This window comes from Protopterus annectens, chromosome 9.part0 (genome assembly GCF_019279795.1).
Source record: "Protopterus annectens isolate FY-2018-M chromosome 9.part0, PAN1.0, whole genome shotgun sequence".
NCBI lineage: Eukaryota > Metazoa > Chordata > Ceratodontiformes > Protopteridae > Protopterus > Protopterus annectens.
The window spans coordinates 1197788616-1197812045 of NC_056743.1; the positions used below are offsets into that span (position 1 = coordinate 1197788616).

At 41.8% G+C, this 23430-nt stretch overlaps 1 protein-coding gene across 2 annotated transcripts in view; it reads left to right on the top strand.

Annotated features, from left to right (window-relative positions):
* The window catches only part of SLC43A1 (solute carrier family 43 member 1), a 658072-nt gene that overhangs the window by 416034 nt on the left and 218608 nt on the right, over positions 1-23430 (top strand). For both annotated transcript variants that reach the window (XM_044084117.1, XM_044084118.1), the window contains 2 exons: positions 4023-4115; positions 22468-22601. In XM_044084117.1, the coding sequence (XP_043940052.1) occupies positions 4023-4115; positions 22468-22601 (227 nt within the window). The remainder of the gene's footprint in view (positions 1-4022; positions 4116-22467; positions 22602-23430) is intronic.

The following is a 23430-nucleotide window of genomic DNA, read 5'->3' on the forward strand; positions in this document are numbered from 1 at the left end:
CATTTCTACTTGCACAGGGCATCAGAAATTAAAAAGTCAGATCAACTTTTTATTTCCTATTCTGATGTTAAGAAAGGCCAACCAGTCTCCAATGTTACATTGTCCAATTGGCTTTCACAATGTATATCTTTCAAATAGAGTTCTAACAACAGGACTGTACCTAATCCTAACAAAACTCATTCCACCAAGTCAGTAGCCCCTTCGACAACTTTCCAAGACAGATTACTTTGGACAACATCTGTGCTGCAGCAACATGGGCTCAACCACAAACCTTTATTACTCTTTACAAGTTGGATTTGGCCTGTAGGATTAGGGCATCCTTTGGTTCTATGGTTCTGAGGAATATTCTCCCATGAGCCACCCAGTAATCAAGTAACTAGGGATGCGGTCCCACCAGTGAGAATAAATATCAGATTGACAACATCACATAAAGAAGTTCTGTTCTTACCATAATGTTCCATGTGTGTTGTCCATCTCGTCCTTTATTCCTGCAACCCACCCACCATACCCCCTACCTACTCTCTTGGGAGACCGAGTAGTTTTAATTGGATCTTTATAGGACTCTATAGCCTCAGAAATAATGTGAGTTTTTACATAAATATACATATACATATTACACACACACACATATATATGTATATATATATATATATATATATATATATATATACACACACACACACACACACACACACACACACACACACACACACACACACACACACATACAACAAATATGCTTATAAAAGCTATTCTTGTCACTGCTTGAGGGCAAACAAGAAAAATCTAAATTAGCGAGGGAGTTGCATTATGGGTAGGAAAAACTGCCCACGAGTTTAGCTGAGGACCTTGAGCTTTTGCAATGGCCGAGACGCATCCGATGGATCGGATCTGACCCACCAGTGAGAATAAAGGTAGAGATGGACAACACACATGGAACGTTATGGTAAGTACATAACTTCTTTTTATAATGATATGAATGAAACACAGTTATAACAAATAGAAAACAAAATGTCCTCAATGCAACTACTTGTTAAAGGTCTACCACAGGGATCACTGTTTGGTCCATTATTAGTCCCGTTTAATATTACTTATAGCAACAAAGCTGACATGAATTTAATACACAGATGCACATGCCATGTTGCATTTATGTGATGCTTCAGATACAATTAAATGCAAGTTCAGGTCAAATCTTTCAATAATTTGGAAATGGTTTCATAATACTGCATCTTATTTTCAAACAACTTTAATAAGACAAAAGCAGTATAATGTGAAACATTTTGACTCTCCTAAATGTATATACTGTGGCTGGAATAATATCACCATTTTTGTTTTAATTCATTAAGACAGTGAGTTGATTCAAATACTTTTGCACTTGCTTGACCAATCCTTAGGTTTTAATAGGTTTGTTTGCCAAGATACATTTAAATGTCTCTGTTATTCTTGCTAATTTTTAAATGATTTCACTTTCCACCATTAGGGAAGGAAGGAAGGAATGATAGCTTTGGGGCAAATGCTTTTTCATCTCTGCTTTAGAAGTTGATTGTCCCCATTTAACTACCAGTTCATTTTCTAATAAATATAGACTGGTATGAATACAGTTGTTAGATTTACTTTACAAATACTAGAAAGAAACAACAGTGTACTACTTTGCAAGCAACAGTTTAGCTATCAGTACATCAGTGAGCAACACTTATGCTATGTGTGGTTATTTACAAAGTCCTAAATTTGGATTTCTGTCTATCTTTAGTTCATATTCTAGCATTCAGAATTGCTTCAGCCACTCCTAGATCATGGGATTCATGAAAGTGTACACTTACTATACTGTGTCACTCCTTAGCCTATATCAATAAAGCTTTTACATATGTGGTCTCAAATTATGAGTTCCATTTATGTTTCTGTTAGAGCATTGCAAATGTTTAGTGACATTCCATCTTTACTTAAACAGCATCTTTTATAGTACTCTAAATATTCCTGCTTTGAGATATGTCTCAACAGTGTAGTTATTCTTGTATTCATATTTGTCATAGTTACTTGCTTCTTTAAATTTGTTACTTTTATTTGCTTGCATTATAGAAATTTGTGTAAAACTGCATTGCAAAATATAATAGTATTGTAATATAAGTATATAAATGTTCCTTTTTTAACCTAACTAGCCTGTTCACCACAATTAGCCAGCCATATATCCGCAGAATAACAATTTTCTGAAAAATATCAATTACAAAAATGTGATGTGATTCAGAAAACTTTTTTTTTCCAATGAGAAACAATTCTACACACAGTTGGGTTTCATTATAGTCCAGAGAAAAACAGTTGCTTGACAAAGTATTAGTCACAAAAAAAGTGATTTCCATGATTCCTGAAACTGTATAATTTCCTATAGGAAATAATCCCCAAACTCCTTCTACAGGTGGCCTTTACCCTGTAGACCAAGTGCTTATTATCAAGTAGGTGGCCATTGTGCTTCTGAGGATATTAAAAAAGGATCGCTATGGTCCAGTCCACCTTTCTACACAAGTACTCAGTAAATAAATAATTTGAGCAATCCAATCAGCTGTCCTTCATTTCTGGAGTAAAAGGGACACACACAGTGTGCAATGTGAGGCTTCAGGACAGAGTAACCTGCACCAGTAAGAACACAGAGCTATTATCCTTTCTTTCATTGTACTTCTTGGGACATTACAACTTGACTGACGGTATGCTTCAAAAGTAGCAGCTAGAGTCGTCTACATTTCAAATACTGCATGGCATTTATTCAGAGGTAGTCAAGAGCCAGAAAGCCTTTGTGTCTTCAGTCAGTTCTCCAGTCCCACAGATTATTTTCCAAATCCCAAATCATTTGCAAGGAAGGGATAAGGCCATCAGAGTAGCTCCACTCTCTGCATGTCTGTGCCAGCTAAAGTTTTCATGTTTTTAGATTTCTTACAGAGCAACAACCAATGTTTAGTGGATATATAGGGATTTTTATAATGGCAGAGTGCTTGGTGCTACCACTGCATCTTTAGGGCCTGGAATTTGAGGCTTTATATGGTCTTTCGTGTCTGTCTGAGTTTTTGTAGGATACCTCAAGTTCTTCTCCCAACCCACAAACATGGTGGTTTGGTGACTGACCACTCTAAAAATATATCTAGGGTTAGACTGGGCAGCTTTTCTCCTCACAGGTCTCTTTTATGAAGGAAAATATGATTTAATATGATTATCCTAGTTATGCCTAGATAACATAAAGAATTAACTAAAAATACAAAAAGTATTACTTTGTAATGTCTGATAATCTGACAACTGTACTATGATAGGGGCTAACTGGTAGCAAGGTGGGAATATACAGTGGTGATATACAATGTAAGAGCAAAAGTGAGCAGCATATAACTTGATTTCATAAATCTTAGCTTATAGCTTAGGTTTAAACATCAGACATATTGGGAGTTAATGCTATTTTATCCATCCATCCATCCATCCATCCATCCATCCATCCATCCACACCCCCTGTTTCTTATTTTTGCACATGGGGTTGGGGTGTCATTTCAATATTGACAATCATCTAGCATCAAAGTTTACACTACCGGGTGGCTAGCCCTGCCTCACTAGTTCATCCACACCAAAAACTCACATGCACACTCACATCTATGGCAAATTTAAAATGTCTAATCCACCTACTGCTTGTCTTTGGAATGTGGGAGGAAACCGGAGCACCTGGAGGAAACCCACGGGAACACAGGAAGGGCATGCAGATTTCGCACAGAAGCTATAAAATAAATAAAAAAGTTAATGCTATTTTATACCAGAAAAAAATGTTTTGTATTCTGAACACCTTTATCATATTTATCAATAGAAGAACCTTCATATTTTGAAGCAACACTATTCAAATGAAATATTAACAAGTCAGATGTATCTAACCTTAAGTGGTGTTTTGCATAATGTATTTGTGTTAAAGTTTAAAAACTGTAATACAAATTTTAAAATCTTATAATCTTTGGAAATTTGTCTTCGTACTAACAATGTTTCTGTTCTTTTGTCAACTCTAGCTTCCAAATATGTTTGGAAACCTGCGATCCACTTTCATGGCACTGATGATCGGCTCTTATGCATCCTCCGCAGTGACCTTTCCAGGAGTCAAGGTACAGTCATCATAGGGTTATCATATCCCAAATTTACTGTAGAATCATTACAGAACAAACTAGGATAGAATTTGCAATAAAAAGGGCAGGGCATTGCACAATAATCAATGGTACAGTGTCACAATTATTACATGGTGACTGCTGATATGCTTACTTTGTACTACATTAATATTAAGTTACAGGGAGAAAGATTATCTAATCTGACCTTTTAAGAGCATTCAATGTTCTACTTCCCCTCCATCCCTATTTCCCCTCACCCTTTCTTCATTTATCCTATACCCTGTTGAATACCTCTGTAGATTTATTTCCAAAACCCATTCCAATAATCCACTCCATGGGTACAAAATCCTCTCCATTAAGAAAAGTACTTCCACATATTCAAGGAGTAGTTAATGTCAACAACTGCTGCCTGGGTCCCCTTTCTCCATACTCTTTCTTTTCTGCTTAGGACAACCCTTCACATCCATGTGATATGATACTGTGTACCTTCTTGTCTCTAGTGAGAAAAGATCTAGCTCCTCCAGCTGCTGTTCATATCGCCCCCATCCCATGATGCATTCTGGTAGCATTTCTCCAGACTCATTCCAGTCACTAGATGTCCCTCTCCTTTTATGGCTGTGCACAGTATTCAAGAGGTGGTCTGACTGTGGCCTGATAAAATAGCAGCATGACTTCTTTGCTTCTGGAGCCCATTTCTCTGTGATATACTTTAGAACTCAACCACTGATCCCTCTCTCTGTTCCTCTTGGTCATTCTAATGCCCTGCTGCTATCCGCCCCACTTCCCAGATCTGATAGTTCATGCAGAGGCTGATGCTCTTCGTGTTTCACTGTTGCAGTCATCACATTTGGCTTATCTGCCTGCAGGTAGCCCTCAGCCGGCCTGAATACCAGAGTCTTCGGATTTCTGCATCAGATGCTGTTGCTTCTTCCTTGACATCAGGTCGTCAGGGGTATAAAACATGCAGCTGATGCCATTACATCAGTCTTTCTTGCCGTGCGGTGCCCGAAGTAGAAGCAGTTCGCAAGTGCCGGTCGTCCGACTCCTGAAATTTTCGTTTTCGAGTTTCAGACCCAAAGTCTTCAAAAAAGCTAAGTACCCCATTGGGGATACTTTTTCTTGCTCTAACCAATGTCAGTAAAAGTTAACAATTGTCTTACCTGTGGAAAGCAAATACCTCATAGAGATTTTCATTCTTACTGCATCCCCTGTTCAGGCCCAGACCACAACGTCCCTCGCTGTTGGTTTTGTGCCTTGTTCAACGCCCAAACTATTCATTGTTGGGCTATTTTTGCAGCCAATTACTTTTGTACTCAATCTGTGTACTCAGAAATGGCTTTGTTAAGTCATCCGACTACCAATCTTCCGAAAAAATGTAAGGATAAAGACAGCGACAGACCGCATAGGTCCAAAACTGCCGTCGCTTCTGTTAAGCTAGTTGCCAGTCCACCGGTACTCAGTGAGGCACTTTTGCAGGCCCTGATACCCGCTACTTCAGATTTGCAGGCCTCTACTGAGATCCATTCAGAGTCCAGTATGCCACGAGATGCTTCTTCAACTATGGAACCTGCTGATGTCTCAACCTTGGATGGGTCCAGAGCCACTGTGCAGGCACCGGCTTCTGAGGGTGTATTCAGGCCTACAGACATTCATATTAAACTGATACCATTGTTTTCAACCAGGCCAAAAACTCGCACTACGCCTAGAAAACTGACGACCAAACCACAGGCTCAGGCCCATATGCCTCAAAAACAAATGCTTAGAATGGCCGAAGACCTTATTACCTTAATTAGGGGAAGCCAGCCTTCCCCCTCTAAGAGACCTAGAACTGATTTTCCTTCTGATTCTTCTGATCAGGAATCTGATATTTCTGCTCCTTCTGATTACCAGGATTTGCCGTCATCTACTTATGAGAATTCTGATGCAGAGGATTCCATTCCCTCTGCTTCCCCTCCAGAAGATTTTTCTTTTCGGTGAAACCTTGCATACTCATAGGGAGCATTTTCGTTGGGAAAGCCAGGATTACTCTGTGTCCAAAAAAAGACTTAGAGAATTCCTACTCCTACCTCAACACAAGCCTTTAGCTATCCCTCCTGTTCTGGACATTGTAGATGATGCTTTCTTGGAATCTAGCCTTACCCCAGACACTTTATCTCCAGCTCCCAGAACACCTGACAGGTACTACAGAGTACCTGACTCTCACAAGTTCCTCTTCAAGAATCCTTCTGCAGATCCAGAGACCATTTCCCAAGGACCAAAAGACATTAAGGCTACTGCTGCCAAAAATCCTACCCCTTCTGATAGACATTCTAGAGCCTTGGACAGATGGGGTAAGAAGGTATACACTTCTGCTACGTTAGCCATTATAGCTTTAAATTGCCAGGCTTCATATGTTAAAGTATCAGCAGCATATTATGGGACTAAGACAGAAAATTATGTTGATTCCTGACTGTGCTGAACACAAAGAATTGCAAGATTTAATGCATTCTGCAGAACAAGTTGGTAAACATACTTTGCAATGTGGTTTTGACACTTTAGAAGCATCTTGCAGGGCTGCTGTCACTGGGTCTGTACTTAGAAGGCATGCTTGGCTTAAGGAACAAAACTTGCCAGATCATGTTAAAGCTAAATTACTGGATGCTCCCTTAAACCAAGATCACCTTTTTGGCAACAAAGCAGAAGAAGTTCTCAAAAGGATGGAGGAAAAATCTAAATCTATGCAAACTGTTAAAGATTTCCTACAAGTACAGTCTCCCAGATTCAGTAGGCATTGGCCTTCAAAGAACTAATCCTTTCCAGTCCCTTCCAGGCCTTCTCAGTCCAAACCCAGGAAAAGCAGACCACCTAGGCTACAGTCTCAGGCTACTCACAGATCTAAGCTGTGGGGGGGCTCCCACTTCCAAAGCAGGGGGGAGTAGTAAGCCACCCCCCTACAGAAAAATGGCACAATGACTTAACCTTAAACCTTCCAAGCCCTGCTCAACTACCTGCTCCCTTAGGAGGAAAGCTCGCCCTGCATGCAAAAAAACTGGGAACTCATTACCCAGGACAAATGGGTTTTCAACATAGTTTCCCAAGGATACAGATTCCACTTCCACACACTACCATCCCCAAATGGTTGGCCAGACCTACCCCCAAATCAATGGGTGGAGGCCCAACAGCAGGATGTTCTTTGTGTTTCACTGTTGCAGTCATTACATTTGGGTAATCTGCTTGCAGGTTGCCCTCAGTTGGCCTGATTAACAAAGTCTTGGGTCCTGCGTCAGTTGCTGTCCCTTCTTCCATGACGTCAGGTCATCAGGGGTATAAAACATAGCCAACGCCATTGCATCAGTCTTTCTTGATGTGCAGTGCCTGAAGCAGAAGCAGTTCACAAGTGCTGGTCGGCCGACTCCTGAAATTTTCGTTTTCGAGTTTCAGAACCGAAGTCTTCAACTTAAAGCTAAGTACCCCGTTGGGAAAACTTTTTCTTGCTCCTTACCGATGTCAGTAAAAGTTAATAATTGCATTACTTATGGAAAGCAAATACCTCATAAAGATTTTCATTCGTACTGTATTCTTTGCCTAGGCCCTGACCACGACGTACCTTGCTGTTGGTTTTGTGCTTTATTTAATCAGCGCACTATCTGTTGTCGGTATATTTTTGCCTCTAAATATTTCGGTTCTCGGTTTTATTATCCAGAAATGTCGTCAGTTAGCCATCCGACTACCAGGATTCCAAAAAAACGTAAAGATAAAGACAGAGACAGGCCGCCAAGCTCCAAAACTGCCGACGACGCTTCTCCTAAGTCAGTCTCCAGTTCGCTGGTACTCAGTGAGGCGCTTTTGCAGGCCTCTACTGAGACCCATTCGGAGTCCGGTATGCCAAGAGATACTTCAACTATGGAACCCGCAGCTATCTCTACCTTGGATGGGTCCAGAGCTGCTGTGCAGACACTGGTTTCTGAGGGTGTATTCAGGCCTACGGACTTGAATATTAAATCGACGCCTCCTTCATTACTAAGGCCTAAATCTCGATCCATGTCTAAAAAACTGACGCCCAGGCCACATGCTCAGGCCCCTATGCCTAAAAAACAAATTATACAAATGGCTGAAGATCTAATAACTCTAATCAGGGGTCGTCAAACCCCTCCCCTTCTAAGAGGCCTAGGGCTGAGCTTGATTATGAATCTTCTGATCAGGATTCTGTTTCTTCTGATGGCCTGGATTTGTCCATACCTACTTATGAGGATTCTGATGCAGAGGATTCTCTTCCCTCTGCTTCCCCTCCTGAGGATTTTTCTTTTGGGGAAACTTTACATGCTTTAAGAGAGCATTTCCACTGGGAAAGCCAGGAATTTTCTGATTCAGAAAAGAGGTCTAGGGATTTCCTTCTTCTACCTCAGCATAGGCCTTTGGCTATACCTCCTGTACTAGACATTGTTGATGATGTTTTCTCGGAATCCAGTTTGGCCCCTGATTCCCTGCCTCCTGCTTCTAGTAAACCTGACAAATACTACAGGGTCCCTGAGTCCCACAAGTTCCTTTTCAAAAATCCTGTTGCAGATCCAGAGACTATTTTTCAGGGGCCCAAGGGCATTAAGGCTTCTACTGCTAAAAATCCTACCCCTTCTGATAGAGACTTCAGGGCACTGGATAGATGGGGTAAAAAGGTTTATACTTCAGCAACCTTGGCAATCAGAGCTTTAAACTGCCAATTTCATATGTTAAAATATCAGCAACATGTCATTGGACTGCTTAAACAGAAAATTATGTTGATTCCTGACTGCGTGGAAAATAAAGATTTACAGGACTTAATGCATTCTGCTGAACAAGTTAGAAAACATACTTTGCAATGTGGTTTTGATTCTTTAGAGGCCTCTTGCAGGGCTGATCTTACTGGGTCTGTGCTTAGAAGGCATGCTTGGCTTAAGGAGCAATCTTTGCCTGATCATGTTAAAGCTAAATTGTTGGATGCTCCTTTAAATCAGGGCCGCCTGTTTGGCAACAAGGCTAAAGAAGTTCTTAAAAAGATGGAAGATAAAGCTAAATCTATGCAAACTGTTAAAGAGTTTTTACAAGTGCAACCTCCTAGATTTAGTAGGCACTGGCCTACTAAGAACTGGTCCTTTCCAGCCCCTTCCATGTCTTCTCAAGCCAAACCCAGACACAGCAAAAACCCCAGGTTTCAGTCCCAGGGGACTCTCAGAACTAAGCAGTGGAGGGCCTCCACTTCCAAATCTGGAAATAACAAGACACCCCCCTATGGTAAACAGCCTCAATGACTTCCTTTTAAAATGTCCAAGCACTTATCTTCTGACCGCCCCTTTAGGGGGAAAGATTGCTCTTCATGCAAGGAACGGGGAGCTCATAACCCAGGACAAATGGGTTTTAAATATAGTGTCCCAGGGATACCGATTTCATTTCCACACATTGCCAATACCAAATGGGTGGCCAGACCTGCCCCCAAATCAGTGGACAGAGGCTCAAAAACAAGTACTTTCTCTCTTAAGCATGGGGGCTATTCAACTGGTACCAGAAGGGGAAAAGGGACAAGGTTTCTACTCCAGACTTTTCCTGGTACCCAGAAAAGACAAATCATGGCGTCCAATCTGGGACCTGTCTACTCTAAACACCTTTCTGGAGATTCCAAAATTCAAGATGCTGACTCTTCACCAATTACTTCCTATGCTAGGCAAAGTTGGTTGGCAACACTAGATTTAAAAGAAGCATACTGCACATCCCAATCAGGGAATCTTGCAGAAGATACCTACACTTCAAAGCAGGCTACATGCATTACCAGTTCTCTGCACTGCCCTTTGGCTTGTCTACTGTGCCCATAGTATTCACAAAGTGCCTGACTCCAGTTATTGCATTTTGCAGGCAAAGAAGTATTCACATATACATATACCTGAACGATTGTCTAATTCAGGCAGAAAGCCAGCGCATACTTTTGAATCATCTGGCATTTGTAAAAAGGGTTCTGACTTGTCTGGGGTACACCATAAATGAACAGAAATCACAACTGGTACCCTGTCAACAAATTACATTCCTGGGAGCAAGCTTGAATACAACTTCCCAGATGGCTTACCTCACGCCAGAAAAGCAAATTAATTTGATGACCTATTTCAAAAAAGTGGCCACAAAAACCCTGCTATCTGCAAGACAAATACTGCAAGCCTTGGGGTTCATGGCCTCCTGCATTCTTCTAATTCCATATGCAAGACTGCATATGAGGAAACTACAGTGGTATCTAAAAAGCCTATGTAGTCAACATTCTCACAGCCTAGAAACAATGATTCCTATCATACCTTGCCTATGCCTAGAGTTCCTCTGGTGGGCCGAGGCCTGCCACCAAAACAAGGGACTACCATTCACACTACCCCCTGCCACCCAAACCCTAACAACAAATGCATCAGACTATGCATGGGGGGCTCACCTGGCAGGGAAGTGCATTCAGGGCAAATGGAACCCAAGTCAAATGCACCTACATATCAATCAAAAAGAAATGTTAGCTGTACACTCCACCAGGGCTGCATCTACTTCTGCAGCCTTTCTCAGAGGTGTTCCTACCAGGGACATCCTAGAAGCTGCTACCTGGAGTTCTGTACATACTTTCACCAAGAATTATCATTTGCCATTTTTTTTCTAAATCCAGAGCTGGCTTTGCCACTGCTGTCTTGCAGGGTATTATAGCTGGCCCTAATGCTATATAAACTCGTCCTTCCAACCATAGCTTTGGGAATCTACCCAAATGTAATGACTGCAACAGTGAAACATGAAGAACATAGTACAGTTGTGTACACTTACTGTAAATGTAGAGATGTTAGAGTGTATTCACTGTTGCAGTCCTGGTTACCCTCCCTCCAGCCCACTAACTTCTTCTGGCTATACCTCTACTTTCCTTTACTATGCTTAAAAGCCTTTTTGGTGTATTTACTTTTTGCTGGAGGTATACCTTTGTGTTTTTATGTTTATTTGTTCCCCATTGGGGGCACCTGACATCTGGGGCAAGAAAAACTGATGTAATGGCGTCGGCTGCATGTTTTATACCCCTGACGACCTAAAGGAAGAAGGGACAGCAACCGATGCAGGACCCAAGACTTTGTTAATCAGGCCGACTGAGGGCAACCTGCAAGCAGATTACCCAAATGTAATGACTGCAACAGTGAATACACTCTAACATCTACATTTATGGTAAGTGTACACAACTTTACTTTCTCTCTCTTCTCAGTATCAGGGCTATTCAACCTGTCCCAGCAGAAGGGACAAGGTTTTTATTCAAGACTTTTTCTGGTACCCAGAAAAGACAACTCCTGGCGCCCTATCCTGGACCTCTCTATTCTCAACACCTTTCTGGTGGTTCCAAATTCAAAATGCTAACTCTTCAATAGCTTCTTCCTATGCTAGCCAAGGATGCCTGGCTGGCAACCTTAGACTTAAAGGAAGCTTACCTGCACATCCCAATAAGAGGATCCTGCAGACAACACCTACATTTCAGGGTGGGCTCCATGCACTTTCGGTTCTCTGCACTTCCCTTTGGCTTATCTACTGTGCCCAAAGTGTTCACAAAGTGTCTAGCTCCAGCCATTGCATTTTGCAGGCAGAGAAATATTCAAATGTACCCATACTTGGACAATTGTCTGATTCAGGCAGAAAGCCAGAACTTGCTATTACAACACCTGGCATTCATAAAGAAACTTCTAATCTCACTGGGGTACACCATCAACGAAAAGAAATCTCACCTAGTACCCTGCCAACAGATTGTATTCCTGGGAGCAAGCTTGAACACAACTTCCCAGATGGCATTCCTCACTCTGGAGAAACAAGTTTATTTGACAACCTACTTCAAACTATTGGCCACAAAACCCCAGCTATCTGCAAGGAAAATACTGCAAACTCTGGGGTTCATGGCCTCTTGCATTCTACTAATTCCATATGCAAGACTGCATATGAGGAAACTTCAATGATACCTAAAAAGCCTATGGTGTCAACATTCTCAGGACCTGGAAGCAATGATTTCTATCATTCCTTGTATAAAGACAGAGTTCCTCTGGTGGGCAGAGGCCTGCCACCTTAACAAGGGGCTCCCTTTCACTCTACCCCCTGCCACCCAAACCCTAACAACAGATGCATCAGACTATGCATGGGGGGCTCACATGGCAGGGCGGTGCATTCAGGGCAAATGGAACCCGAGACAGATGCACCTGCATATCAATCAAAAAGAAATGTTAGCTGTACAGAATGCTCTGACAGCCTTCAAAGACCGTATTCTTCCAGGACAACTATTGGTAAAGACAGACAACACCACAGTTATGTGGTACATAAACAAGCAGGGGGGAAACCCACTCGTACCCTCTCTGCAGACTAGCCATGATTCTGTGAGACACAGCCTTGAGCTACCAAGTACACCTACAAGCACAATTCCTGCCAGGCAAACTAAATTCACTGGCAGATGACCTAAGCAGACATCTGATGGACCCAGACGAATGGAAACTAGAACCCAAAATATTCAACCTCTTGAGGAACAAATGGGGGACTCTAGAGGTAGACCTGTTTGTCTCCCCTCAGAACTACCAATTGAACAAATTCTGCACAAGAACTCCCCACAGTCAAGCTTGGAAAGTGCATACCCTGTCCTTTACCTGGGAAAGCCTCTCGGTTTATGCCTTTCCCCCTCTGCCTCTCCTCTCGAAGGTTCTACTAAAGATCAAACAGGACAAGCCAAGGACAATACTGATTGCACCATACTGGCCACGCCAGCACTGGTACCCCCTCTTGCACAGTTTGACACTGCTACAACCATGGCACCTGCCTCAGTCCCCTTCCCTGCTGTCCCAGCAAGTGGGCCAGATTCTGCACCCTCAGCTTCAAACCCTGAACCTTGCAGCCTGACTAATTCCTTCAGCTCTCCTCTAGCATCCCTCAGTAAGCAGGTACTGGATGTCATTCTGGAGGCAAGGAGGCCTAGTATTAGAAAATCCTATAATGAAAAGTAGAAAATGTACTGTTCCTGGAGCCAGGCTCAGGGGATGGACACAACGGTGCCCAGCTTACCTCATATTCTACAGTACTTAACAGAATTGCTCCACAAGGCCTATCCTTCTCGTCAATTAAAATTTGTGCCTCTGCCATTTCAGCACATTATAATACTGAGCCACCCCTCTTCTCTCACCCCTTGCTAAAGCAATTCCTTAGAGGGGCCAACAATTTAAGACTCTCCCCAGGAGAGCTCCCACTTCAGCCTGGGACCTTAACTTTGTATTGGAAAAGCTCACTCTTCCCCCATTTGAGCCAGCTGCTACAGCAGAGTTGAAATTCCTTTCTTGGAAAACAGCCTTCCTTCTAGCCATCACTTCAGCAAGAAGAGTGTCTGAATTACAGGTGCTCATGGCAGTGGAACCCTTCATTATCTTCCATGTGGACAGGGTTTCCCTCAGGACTAATCCTTCCTTTATGCCCAAGGTGGTGCTTACTATGGCCCTAAATCAGTCCATTCATTTGCCTACTTTTTTCCCTAATCACAAAACAAAGGGGGACGAATACTGCACTCTCTGGACGTGCACAGACAACTTAGATTCTATTTGGACAGGACTAAGCCTATCAGAAAATCTGAACAGCTGCTAGTTAGCTTTGCTGCAGGGGCAGAGGGGAAGGCCATTTCAAAGCAAACCATTTCCAAATGGATAGCCCATTGCATTCATTTCTGCTACAAGCACCATGGAAAACCAACTTCACAGGGAATAAGAACACATTCCACCAGGGCTGCATCTACCTCTGCGGTATTTCTCAGAGGAGTCCCTACCAGGGACATCCTAGAAGCTGCTACCTGGAACTCTGTACATACCTTCACCAAGCATTACCACTTGCCTATCTTCTCCTAACTTCTCTAAATCCAGAGCTGGATTTGCCACTGCAGTCTTCCAGGGCTTAATAGCTGGCCCTAATGCTCTTTAACTTCCCCCTCCCTTCCTTAGCTTTGGGAATCAACCCAAATGTGATGACTGCAACAGTGAAACACGAAGAACATAGTACAGTTCTGTACACTTACAATAAATGTAGATGTTCAAGTGTATTGACTGTTGCAGTCCTGGTTACCCTCCCCCCAGCCCCCTGACTTCTCTTAGCTCTACCTTTCCTTCTTGTTGGTATATTTATTTTTTCTTGTGTATTTGCTTTTTGATGGGGGTTTACCATACTCTGGTATTCAGGCCGGCTGAGGGCTACCTGCAGGCAGATAACCCAAATGTGATGACTGCAACAGTGAATACACTCGAACATCTACATTTAGGTAAGTGTACACAACTAAACTTTGTGGAGCATGTACAGGACAGGTGGAGCATGTGTAGTACAAGTGGAACATCTGTAGTACAGGTAGAACATGTGTAGTACAAGTGGAGCATGTACAGTACACGTGGAGCGTGTGTAGTACAGGTGGAACATGTATAGTGCAGATGAAGCATGTGTAGTACAGGTGGAACATCTGTAGTACAGGTAGAACATGTGTAGTACAAGTGGAGCATGTACAGTACACGTGGAGCGTGTGTAGTACAGGTGGAACATCTGTAGTACAGGTAAAACATGTGTAGTACAAGTGGAGCATGTACAGTACACGTGGAGCGTGTAGTACAGGTGGAACATCTGTAGTACAGGTAGAACATGTGTAGTACAAGTGGAGCATGTACAGTACACGTGGAGCGTGTGTAGTACAGGTGGAACATCTGTAGTACAGGTAGAACATGTGTAGTACAAGTGGAGCAGGTACAGTACACGTGGAGCGTGTGTAGTACAGGTGGAACATCTGTAGTACAGGTAGAACATGTGTAGTACAAGTGGAGCATGTACAGTACACGTGGAGCGTGTGTAGTACAGGTGGAACATCTGTAGTACAGGTAGAACATGTGTAGTACAAGTGGAGCATGTACAGTACACGTGGAGCGTGTGTAGTACAGGTGGAACATCTGTAGTACAGGTAGAACATGTGTAGTACAAGTGGAGCATGTACAGTACACGTGGAGCGTGTGTAGTACAGGTGGAACATCTGTAGTACAGGTAGAACATGTGTAGTACAAGTGGAGCATGTACAGTACACGTGGAGCGTGTGTAGTACAGGTGGAACATCTGTAGTACAGGTAGAACATGTGTAGTACAAGTGGAGCATGTACAGTACACGTGGAGCGTGTGTAGTACAGGTGGAACATCTGTAGTACAGGTAGAACATGTGTAGTACAAGTGGAGCATGTACAGTACACATGGAGCGTGTGTAGTACAGGTGGAACATCTGTAGTACAGGTAGAACTTGTGTAGTACAAGTGGAGCATGTACAGTACACGTGGAGCGTGTGTAGTACAGGTGGAGCATGTGCAGTATTTTGTATTTGTCTGCAATGAACCTTAATAGCCACATTTCATTCCATCTGGCTAAGCTGTCCAAATCCTTGCTTAAACTTCAGAAATGCACCTAATGTTTCCCATGAGTGAAGAGACTGAACCTATTTTCTGCTCCTTAAATATACCTGAAACCAATACAGTGAGCAGTAGTGGACTCAGAACCAAATCCTGCAGTATTCCACCTGATAGAGTCAGAGGCCACAATAAAAATCAGGTAGACTGTATATACTATTACTTCCATGTAAAATGCAGCTGCAATGCGGTTATAAAAATAGAACAGAGTTGACTGGCATCTTCATCTGATCATGACACCATGTTAATTGTCATAGAGATTGTTTTCCTCTAGGGAAGCATTCAGCCTTTCCGTCAGGATTCTATCCATAACTTACCTTGCCACTGCTCTTAGATTAACAAGCAGATAGTTCCCTGAATTTTTCTACCTCACCATGCACAGTAGTGCCATACTTGCTATCTTCCAGTCCTCAGGTACTTTCACAGTGGCCAGTGATCTACTACAAACCTTCATCAGGGGATCTACCAACACACAGACCACATTCCTGATGACACTATAAGGCAGCACAGCTATTCCCTAAGCTTTATCCTCATTTAGGAAACCCAGTTCCCTCTCAGCTTCCTTCTTCTCTATCCTGGTGTTTGTCCACTTGACTCTCCTTGTGATCTAACTCCCTCACAGCATGACACCCATGTCTTGCCTTCATTCATAAAGACTGAATCAAATTGTTAATTCAGTACCTCTTTTTTCCCAGTCGTCTGTGATCTCCCTCCCATCTTTGGCCAAGCTGGTCAGGTCTGTCCCTCCCTTCCTTCTTTGTGCTACACGCCTAAAGAATCCTTTGCCCCCCCCCCCCATGACTCCTTCTGTAAACTCACTTTCAGCTTATTCCATTTTCTGCTCTCACCTCCTTTGTTTCTTTTCTGCTTGCCACTTTGTACCAGACATGTAGGTAGGTAGGTCAGGGTGAAGGCAGTAGCTGCCTGAAGCACAGGATGTAAGGGGGCCTGATTATCAAATGCTGATTGTGCTACAGTACAGTACCAGAGTTCAGAAATAAATGCTGCTACTGCATGGGCTTCATCACTTTGCATATAGTAACAAGCTGCTCATTATATTTGTTGCAAGTGGGAAGTGGGTTGATATAGCTTTAAAAGGGAAGAGCTTATTTTTTTTCTGTTCCTTAACTCAGAGAGGAGCTGGGGTTTTTTGTGTGTGTGTGTGGGGGGGGGGGGGGGTCCTCTGCACTCCACTTGGGATTTTTTTGTCTTCAACTTAAAGTTGGATAGGATTGCCAAATTAGGGAACTGCACAGAATGCCAGATAACCTAACTATGGTTCCACCATATTCTGTGCCTTCATCCACCCTTTCTCTTCCACCTCATGTATGCCCTACCTTCTGCCCTAAGTGATGAACTCATCTTCCTGTGTAGCCATGCTAGCCTCTTCCTCTTTTGGTCTTTTCTCCTTTTTCTCATTTTTTCATTTATACCCTTGAATACTGCATCCCTGATCCATTCCCATAGTTGGAGTATGCCTCATGTTTTATCCCAATTCCCTAACTCAGCTTTGACCCACTCTTTCCTACTCACATCTGCCCTAAAATCCCACACTATCATCTTTGTTCTTATGTGCTTATCCTCTTCCCTAACTCTAAAGCACATAGTAGCTTTACCACTACGCCTGATGGTGTTTTTATCTAGGCATCTCTAACTCCATCTCTCTTGGGTTAGGTCCACAAGCAGAATTCTATCCTTTCTCATACAATCCCACACCAGTTGGCTGAACCCTAATGGCCAGAAACCACAGACAAATCCTGGTCCATATTTATCATGGGGCTTGGAATTTCACAGTTTGCTACTGGTAGCTTAAGATCTCCTTATGACTATAACTTTCTTCCTGTTAACCCGCCCCTTTATTTTCTCCCCCAGGAGCCTCTCCCCCCTCCTTCCTTGATGTGCTGGGAACTGTTACACTCTATCGGTCCACAAACATTCTGCTACATTCTTTACCTTAACTACCAAAACACTTACCCTGGGTTCTGAACCTACCCATTCCCTTTGCACATTCTTGCGTTATTGTTTTTTTCTTCTCTCACCTCACATCTGATGTCCTTCTTTATGTAAATTGTTACTCCACTTCCAATACAGTATTTATTAAATGTAAACTAGCTGGTATGACAGGAGGAAACAGGAATATTATTTATAACAGGAAGGCAGGTAAGGAACAGTAGCATATTTATTACACTGGAAGCTCTGGGACAGAGAATACTGAAAAGGTTAGGGCCAACATTTTTAATCAGTTTGTATTTGTTGTCATGATAAGGATGGAAAGCTCCATGATAACGCAGAGCCTGGGACGGTGACAAAGGATAGGGAACTAGTTTTAGAAAGACATTAGAAGGTTAGGTGACTGCAGAAAAAAATAACTACTGAGATTCTGTGCCAACATGTTTAAGGTACTTCATTTTGGGAATAACAACCCTGAGGAATAATTTGAGTTAAGAAGTTATATTAGGAGATACAGGACTGGAAAAGGACCTTGGCTTATTAATCAATACACAAATGAATCATGAGGATCCGAGTGATAAGGCATTAGATAAGATAGATGGAATGTTGGGCTGCGTCACAAGGGAGATTGGTGCAAAGAATGAGGTGATGATGTCAGTATACAGCACCTTAGTAAGACTACAGGTGAGCTATCATGTCTAACATTAGCCAGGTAGGCATGCAATGACACAACGAGAGATGTGCCCCACCTATGTCATGACACATCCCTCTGTCTGCCACCTACCACAATGACAGCTACTCTTTCATGGGCCAGATGTCATCATCAGGGTTTGTGTGGTTGCCATGACCCCTGTAGGCCACCACATCCTCCTCATGAAAGAGATGAGCAAGCAGTACCTTGTCATTCTTGTTCATCCTGGCCAGCTGCAACACATGACTGAGCCACTAATCAAACTTGAGTTGTCTGGGTCATAGTCAGGGTTTTATCCCTTTGTACTAATGGATCTAGCTAGTCTGCCACACACAAAAGTATAGACGGAAATGTACAACTACTAGAAAGGTTGATAGGCAACCATCACTAGAGAAACTTTATATATATATACATATATATATATATATATATATATATATATATATATATATGTATAGTTTATTATCAAATGAAAGAAATGCATTTGGTTGACTTACACTTGAGCGAAGGTATAGTTTCAAAGTTTTGTAATGTCAATTTAGTTTTTGATGAATCTACAATGTCAAGCTAATCTTCCTGTTCTATGTCCCAGACAGCACATTGGTTTTCACTCTCATCTCCCAGAACTACTGAATGTTGAAAACCAACTTTACCATGTTCGACATTTAAATTTCAACAGTTTAGTTCAGCATTATGATCACTTGACCAAATGTATTTCTTTCATTCGATAGTAAACCTGTCTGTGTGTGTGTGTGTGTGTGTGTGTGTGTGTGTGTGTGTGTGTGTGTGTGTGTGTGTGTGTGTGTGTGTGTGTGTATGTATGTATAAAACTGCACTCAATATCGCCAGCGGCTCCAAACTACAGACAAAATGGTTTCACCAATAATCAGTGTCATTTTAGTGAGGTGTGTGCGTGTGTGTGTGTGTGTGTGTGTGTGTGTGTGTGTGTGTGTGTGTGTGTGTGTGTGTGTGTGTGTGTGTGCATATTTGAGAATTACTTTGAAAGGTACTAAAGTGAGTTTGTTACTAATGTTATGTGGAAGGGGATTTCTAAAGTTTGAGGACACCAATAGAGAAGGTTCTAGATGTGGAGTCTAAGAGATGAAGGTGGTGCATACCTCTCAACTATCCAGATTTTTGCAAAATATCCTGATTTTTGCTCATATTTCTGGTATGTTCCTTATAAAATTTGAGACTTTGGGGAGACAACTTAGGGTTGAAGTCATTAAATAATGACAGACATTTGAGTTTCTGACTATGTATCTTTCATTAATGCAAATCATTTTATTCTACCAACTAAGTTTATAAGAGCAATATTTAAAATCTCTCCCTATTTTTGGATCTATCCAGATTTCTTGCACTAAAAAGTTGAGAGGTATGTCAAGTGGTGAATTTGCAATTGTAGAGATACTGAGGGATCTGTGATACATTTTCAGTTTCAGACTGTCTGTGAGTATATGGCTTAAGTAGGTTTGTGGTAGAGTTACTGATTATTGGTAAGGCCCAGTTTTGATACTGGAAATAAGGAGGAATTTATTATCTTTGTTTACTTTTTCAGTAGGTAGTGTTGAATGAGGTGTTTTCAGCTGTCCTTGGAATTTGTATATTGTTCTATTAACAAGTAAGGGATGAAGTCTCTTCAGAGTCCTAGGTACTTCAGTCAACAGACTTTTTCAATTGGGTTTCTAGCTGGTGACAAATTGCAGTATAAGTCGATTGTCCAGATATATGATATATATTTTTTGTAGCTAAAAGCATACATTTTCTTTTGAGATTTTATTGTTAATCCACTGGCAATTAGTAAATTATGCAGTAGGATAAAGTTAAGAGAAAGTTCTTTGCTGATGTTATCACACAGTGGATTGTTAGTTCAAAAAAGTTACCTGCGTACTAGAGCTGTCACTGATGAAAAGTTCAAATCTGGAGTCTTGTCAGACACCAGTGGATAAAGGCATGAGGGAGGGAGAGAAAGGGAGAGAAGACTTGAGTACTTTTATAGCAAGAGGCACTAAGCTACAGCTGCAAACAATGAAGAAAGTGTCATTGGATATATAGCTATTAACAGTAAGCAGAAATATGAAGTGGGGCACTGAGCCTAATGCTTTTCCAAGGTCAACAAATGTTCTACCTGTTACATTGCCTTGGTACATGTTGCTGTTGATACTATTGGTAAAAGGCAGGAGGACAGAGCTGGTGCTGTGTCCCCTATGTGCTCCATACTGGTTTTGGCAGAGTAGATCATTATGGGCAAAAAAAGCTTATTAACTGCCTTATGCTTTATTGATTTTGGTACCAACACATTGCATTTATGCCCTATATTTTACTGTACTATTGCTTTATAGTCACTCTGCCTTTTCGTTATACTAATGAATTACATTTGCTTAAAGTTGTGTGTTTTGTGCATTTTTGCCATGTTGTAATTATTTCAATGTATAATTGCATGTTTCTGGTGCCCTATGCCTGCATTACAGATCAAAAGGGTACTTGGACCAGCCACTGAGCAAGTTAACAAATGAATAAATAAATAATAAATGTTGTATCTAACCTGCAGACCTGATAAAGAAGAGAGTTTTATATAATGGTTACGGTGTTTACCTTATAGACACAAGGTAGAGGGTCTGATTCTCACCTTTGAAAGGCTTAAAATGACCCACAAGGCAGCTAGCCTAGTACTTATCTATGAACATATACATTAAACAGATACATACATTGACCAGTTACATAAAATATTCCTTTCCATCATATTCATACTTCCAGCAGTACATATTTTTACACTTTAAAAGAATACTAGTCTGGGCTGTCATTGAAAAAGCCCATTGTGTAAGCAGTGTGTTTACCAGGTTATCAAAAGTAAATAAAGTGTTAGTTAATTAAACTCTGAGCCAAATGGTCATTACCTGCTATTAGAATTTCCTTCATTGCAGTATCAAATTAAATAATACTACACAGTATATAAATATAACTTTAATGTTTTTGAGTGGTCATTGACCACTGACCTTCTATATTGTAAAAATAGTTATTTTTTGCATCACAATCTATATAGCAATGTTATTTTGTTTGATTAGCCCATGATGAACTAGGTAGGTTCCCTGGGCAGTAATTTGTTTTCTGCTGTAAGCAATTAAAGTACACGTGCACATAAAAAAGCAAAGGTGCTTAGGCAACTCATTCCATGGAGAGATAAAGCCCTGACTATCCCACAGGTGACCTGAGTTCAATTATTTATTTATTTAACTTTTCTTTGCTGGGAAGGGCCGACTAGGACAGAGCCCATTTTCAGTGGAGGCTCAGGGAGAAATGCATGTCTTTAGAACGTGGGAGGAAACCGGAACATCCGGCAAAAACCCATGCAAACACAGGGGGAGCATGCAGACTCTGCACACTAGGCACCCCAGCCGAGAATCAAACCAGAGAACCTCTTGTTGTGAGGCAACAACGCTAACCACTGTACCACTGCATCACAATTAGCAGCTTATGTGCATGTATAAACTGGCCAGGAAGGATGGGAATGAGTGGCCATAGCTGGTTTGTCCATCTTGGAGGAGTAAAGTGGTTCTGGCTAGTCACAAGAGTGACAACTAGCAGAAACAGGCAGTTTTACATCCAGTGGAATCAGAGTCTGCTGAGCCCATGCTATCAAAGGGCAGTTGTTTAAGAAGCCAAGGAGATAACTCAGTGTGCTAAGGCATGCTACCCTCAGGAGACAGAGAAGTGGCACTCAGAGAAACTGTCAAAGTGGGAGGAGGTGCTCACAGAGGGAGGTGGTACGCCACCCCCCAGGAAGAGCCAGCTGGCCTGCTCCCTATCATACACCTCTTGCCTGGGAATGCAGAACTGGTTAGGGTTCTCAGGCAGTCCTCCTAGCCTGAGAATGGAGAACTGGTCAGGGTTCTCAGGCAGTCCTCCTAGCTCTTGCCCTGCCCAGGAATGCTCAGCCCTGAATGAATGGGGCGGTTAGGTGCTGGCAGAGACCTCATCAGGTGATGTCCTGAGGGAACAAAAATAAATCAGAGGTGCCTGATGCACACTCATCTGCTCCACAATTTTCAGTTCAGTCTGAAAAAAAAATAGAGTACTAATGATATACAGAACATCATAACAGTTCTTGGGACATACTGTTCTGTAAGCCATTACTTCTTTTCACCTAGCTGCTGAATTATGGGGAAGAGAGTGGGGCAGCTGTATTTCTTAAATGAAGGGGCATATGTTTGTTTTAACTACTGCAAGCTAACACATCCTTATTTCTTTTTTCCTCCCAACTTTGCAATAGTTGATCTATGATGCAGGTGTGTCTTTTAAAGTCATTATGTTGACCTGGTCTGGGCTGGCATGCCTTGTCTTCCTGAACTGTTTCATCAACTGGCCAGTGGAGTCCTTCCCTTCTCCAGAAGAAGCTAATTACACGTGAGTTTACAAAAAATGCAATGGGTGCATGTGCACGTGTGTGTGTGTGTGTGTGTGTGTGTGTGTGTGTGTGTGTGTGTGTATGTGTGCTTGTCTCTGAGTCTGTTTACTTGCATGAATGTCGATGAGCAAAATGTGGAGCAACATATTCACTGACTTTGTTGCAGTATAATGGAGAATATTAAATTAAAAAATAAGGTTTAAATGTTATTTTTAACAAGTTTTAATAAATGCAGTACAGCAAAGGTCTACATAAAGGCCTCTAAGAAGGCAACTAAGAAAGGGTATATTACAATAGGGAACTATATAAGGGATTACTTGACATCACATAGTTACAACTAGCAATCCCTCATGAGTTCCTAACCTTTGAGTCCTTCCTTCCAGCCTTTATGGGCATTGCACTGTTACTTTCTACTAGTCATCAAACAGGCCTAAACTTTCACCATTTCTGTCTCATCACAAGTGGTCTGTATTCTGAATTCCAGGGTACATATTATGTTGCTGAACCGTAACAAATGCCATATTGTTGAACCCATATGTTCGAACATGGAAAAGTCTGAACATTTCAATGGGGATTTCCATTCAGTGCGGAAAGGGAAGATTTCCATTATCTGCACTTGTAGTGCGATCTTGGAGTTGGGGGGTGCAGGGGGGCTTGCCCCCCTTCTTACAACCGTCAGGTAGTTTTTTTCTGTATTTTTTTTTATGTTTTCGAACTTTTGAAAGTTTGAACGTAGGGGTTTGACCATATGGTGTTCCAACTTTTGAAAGTTCAACAACGTAATATGAACCCTGAATTCCACTCCATCATTTGGTTTACTCTTTACAA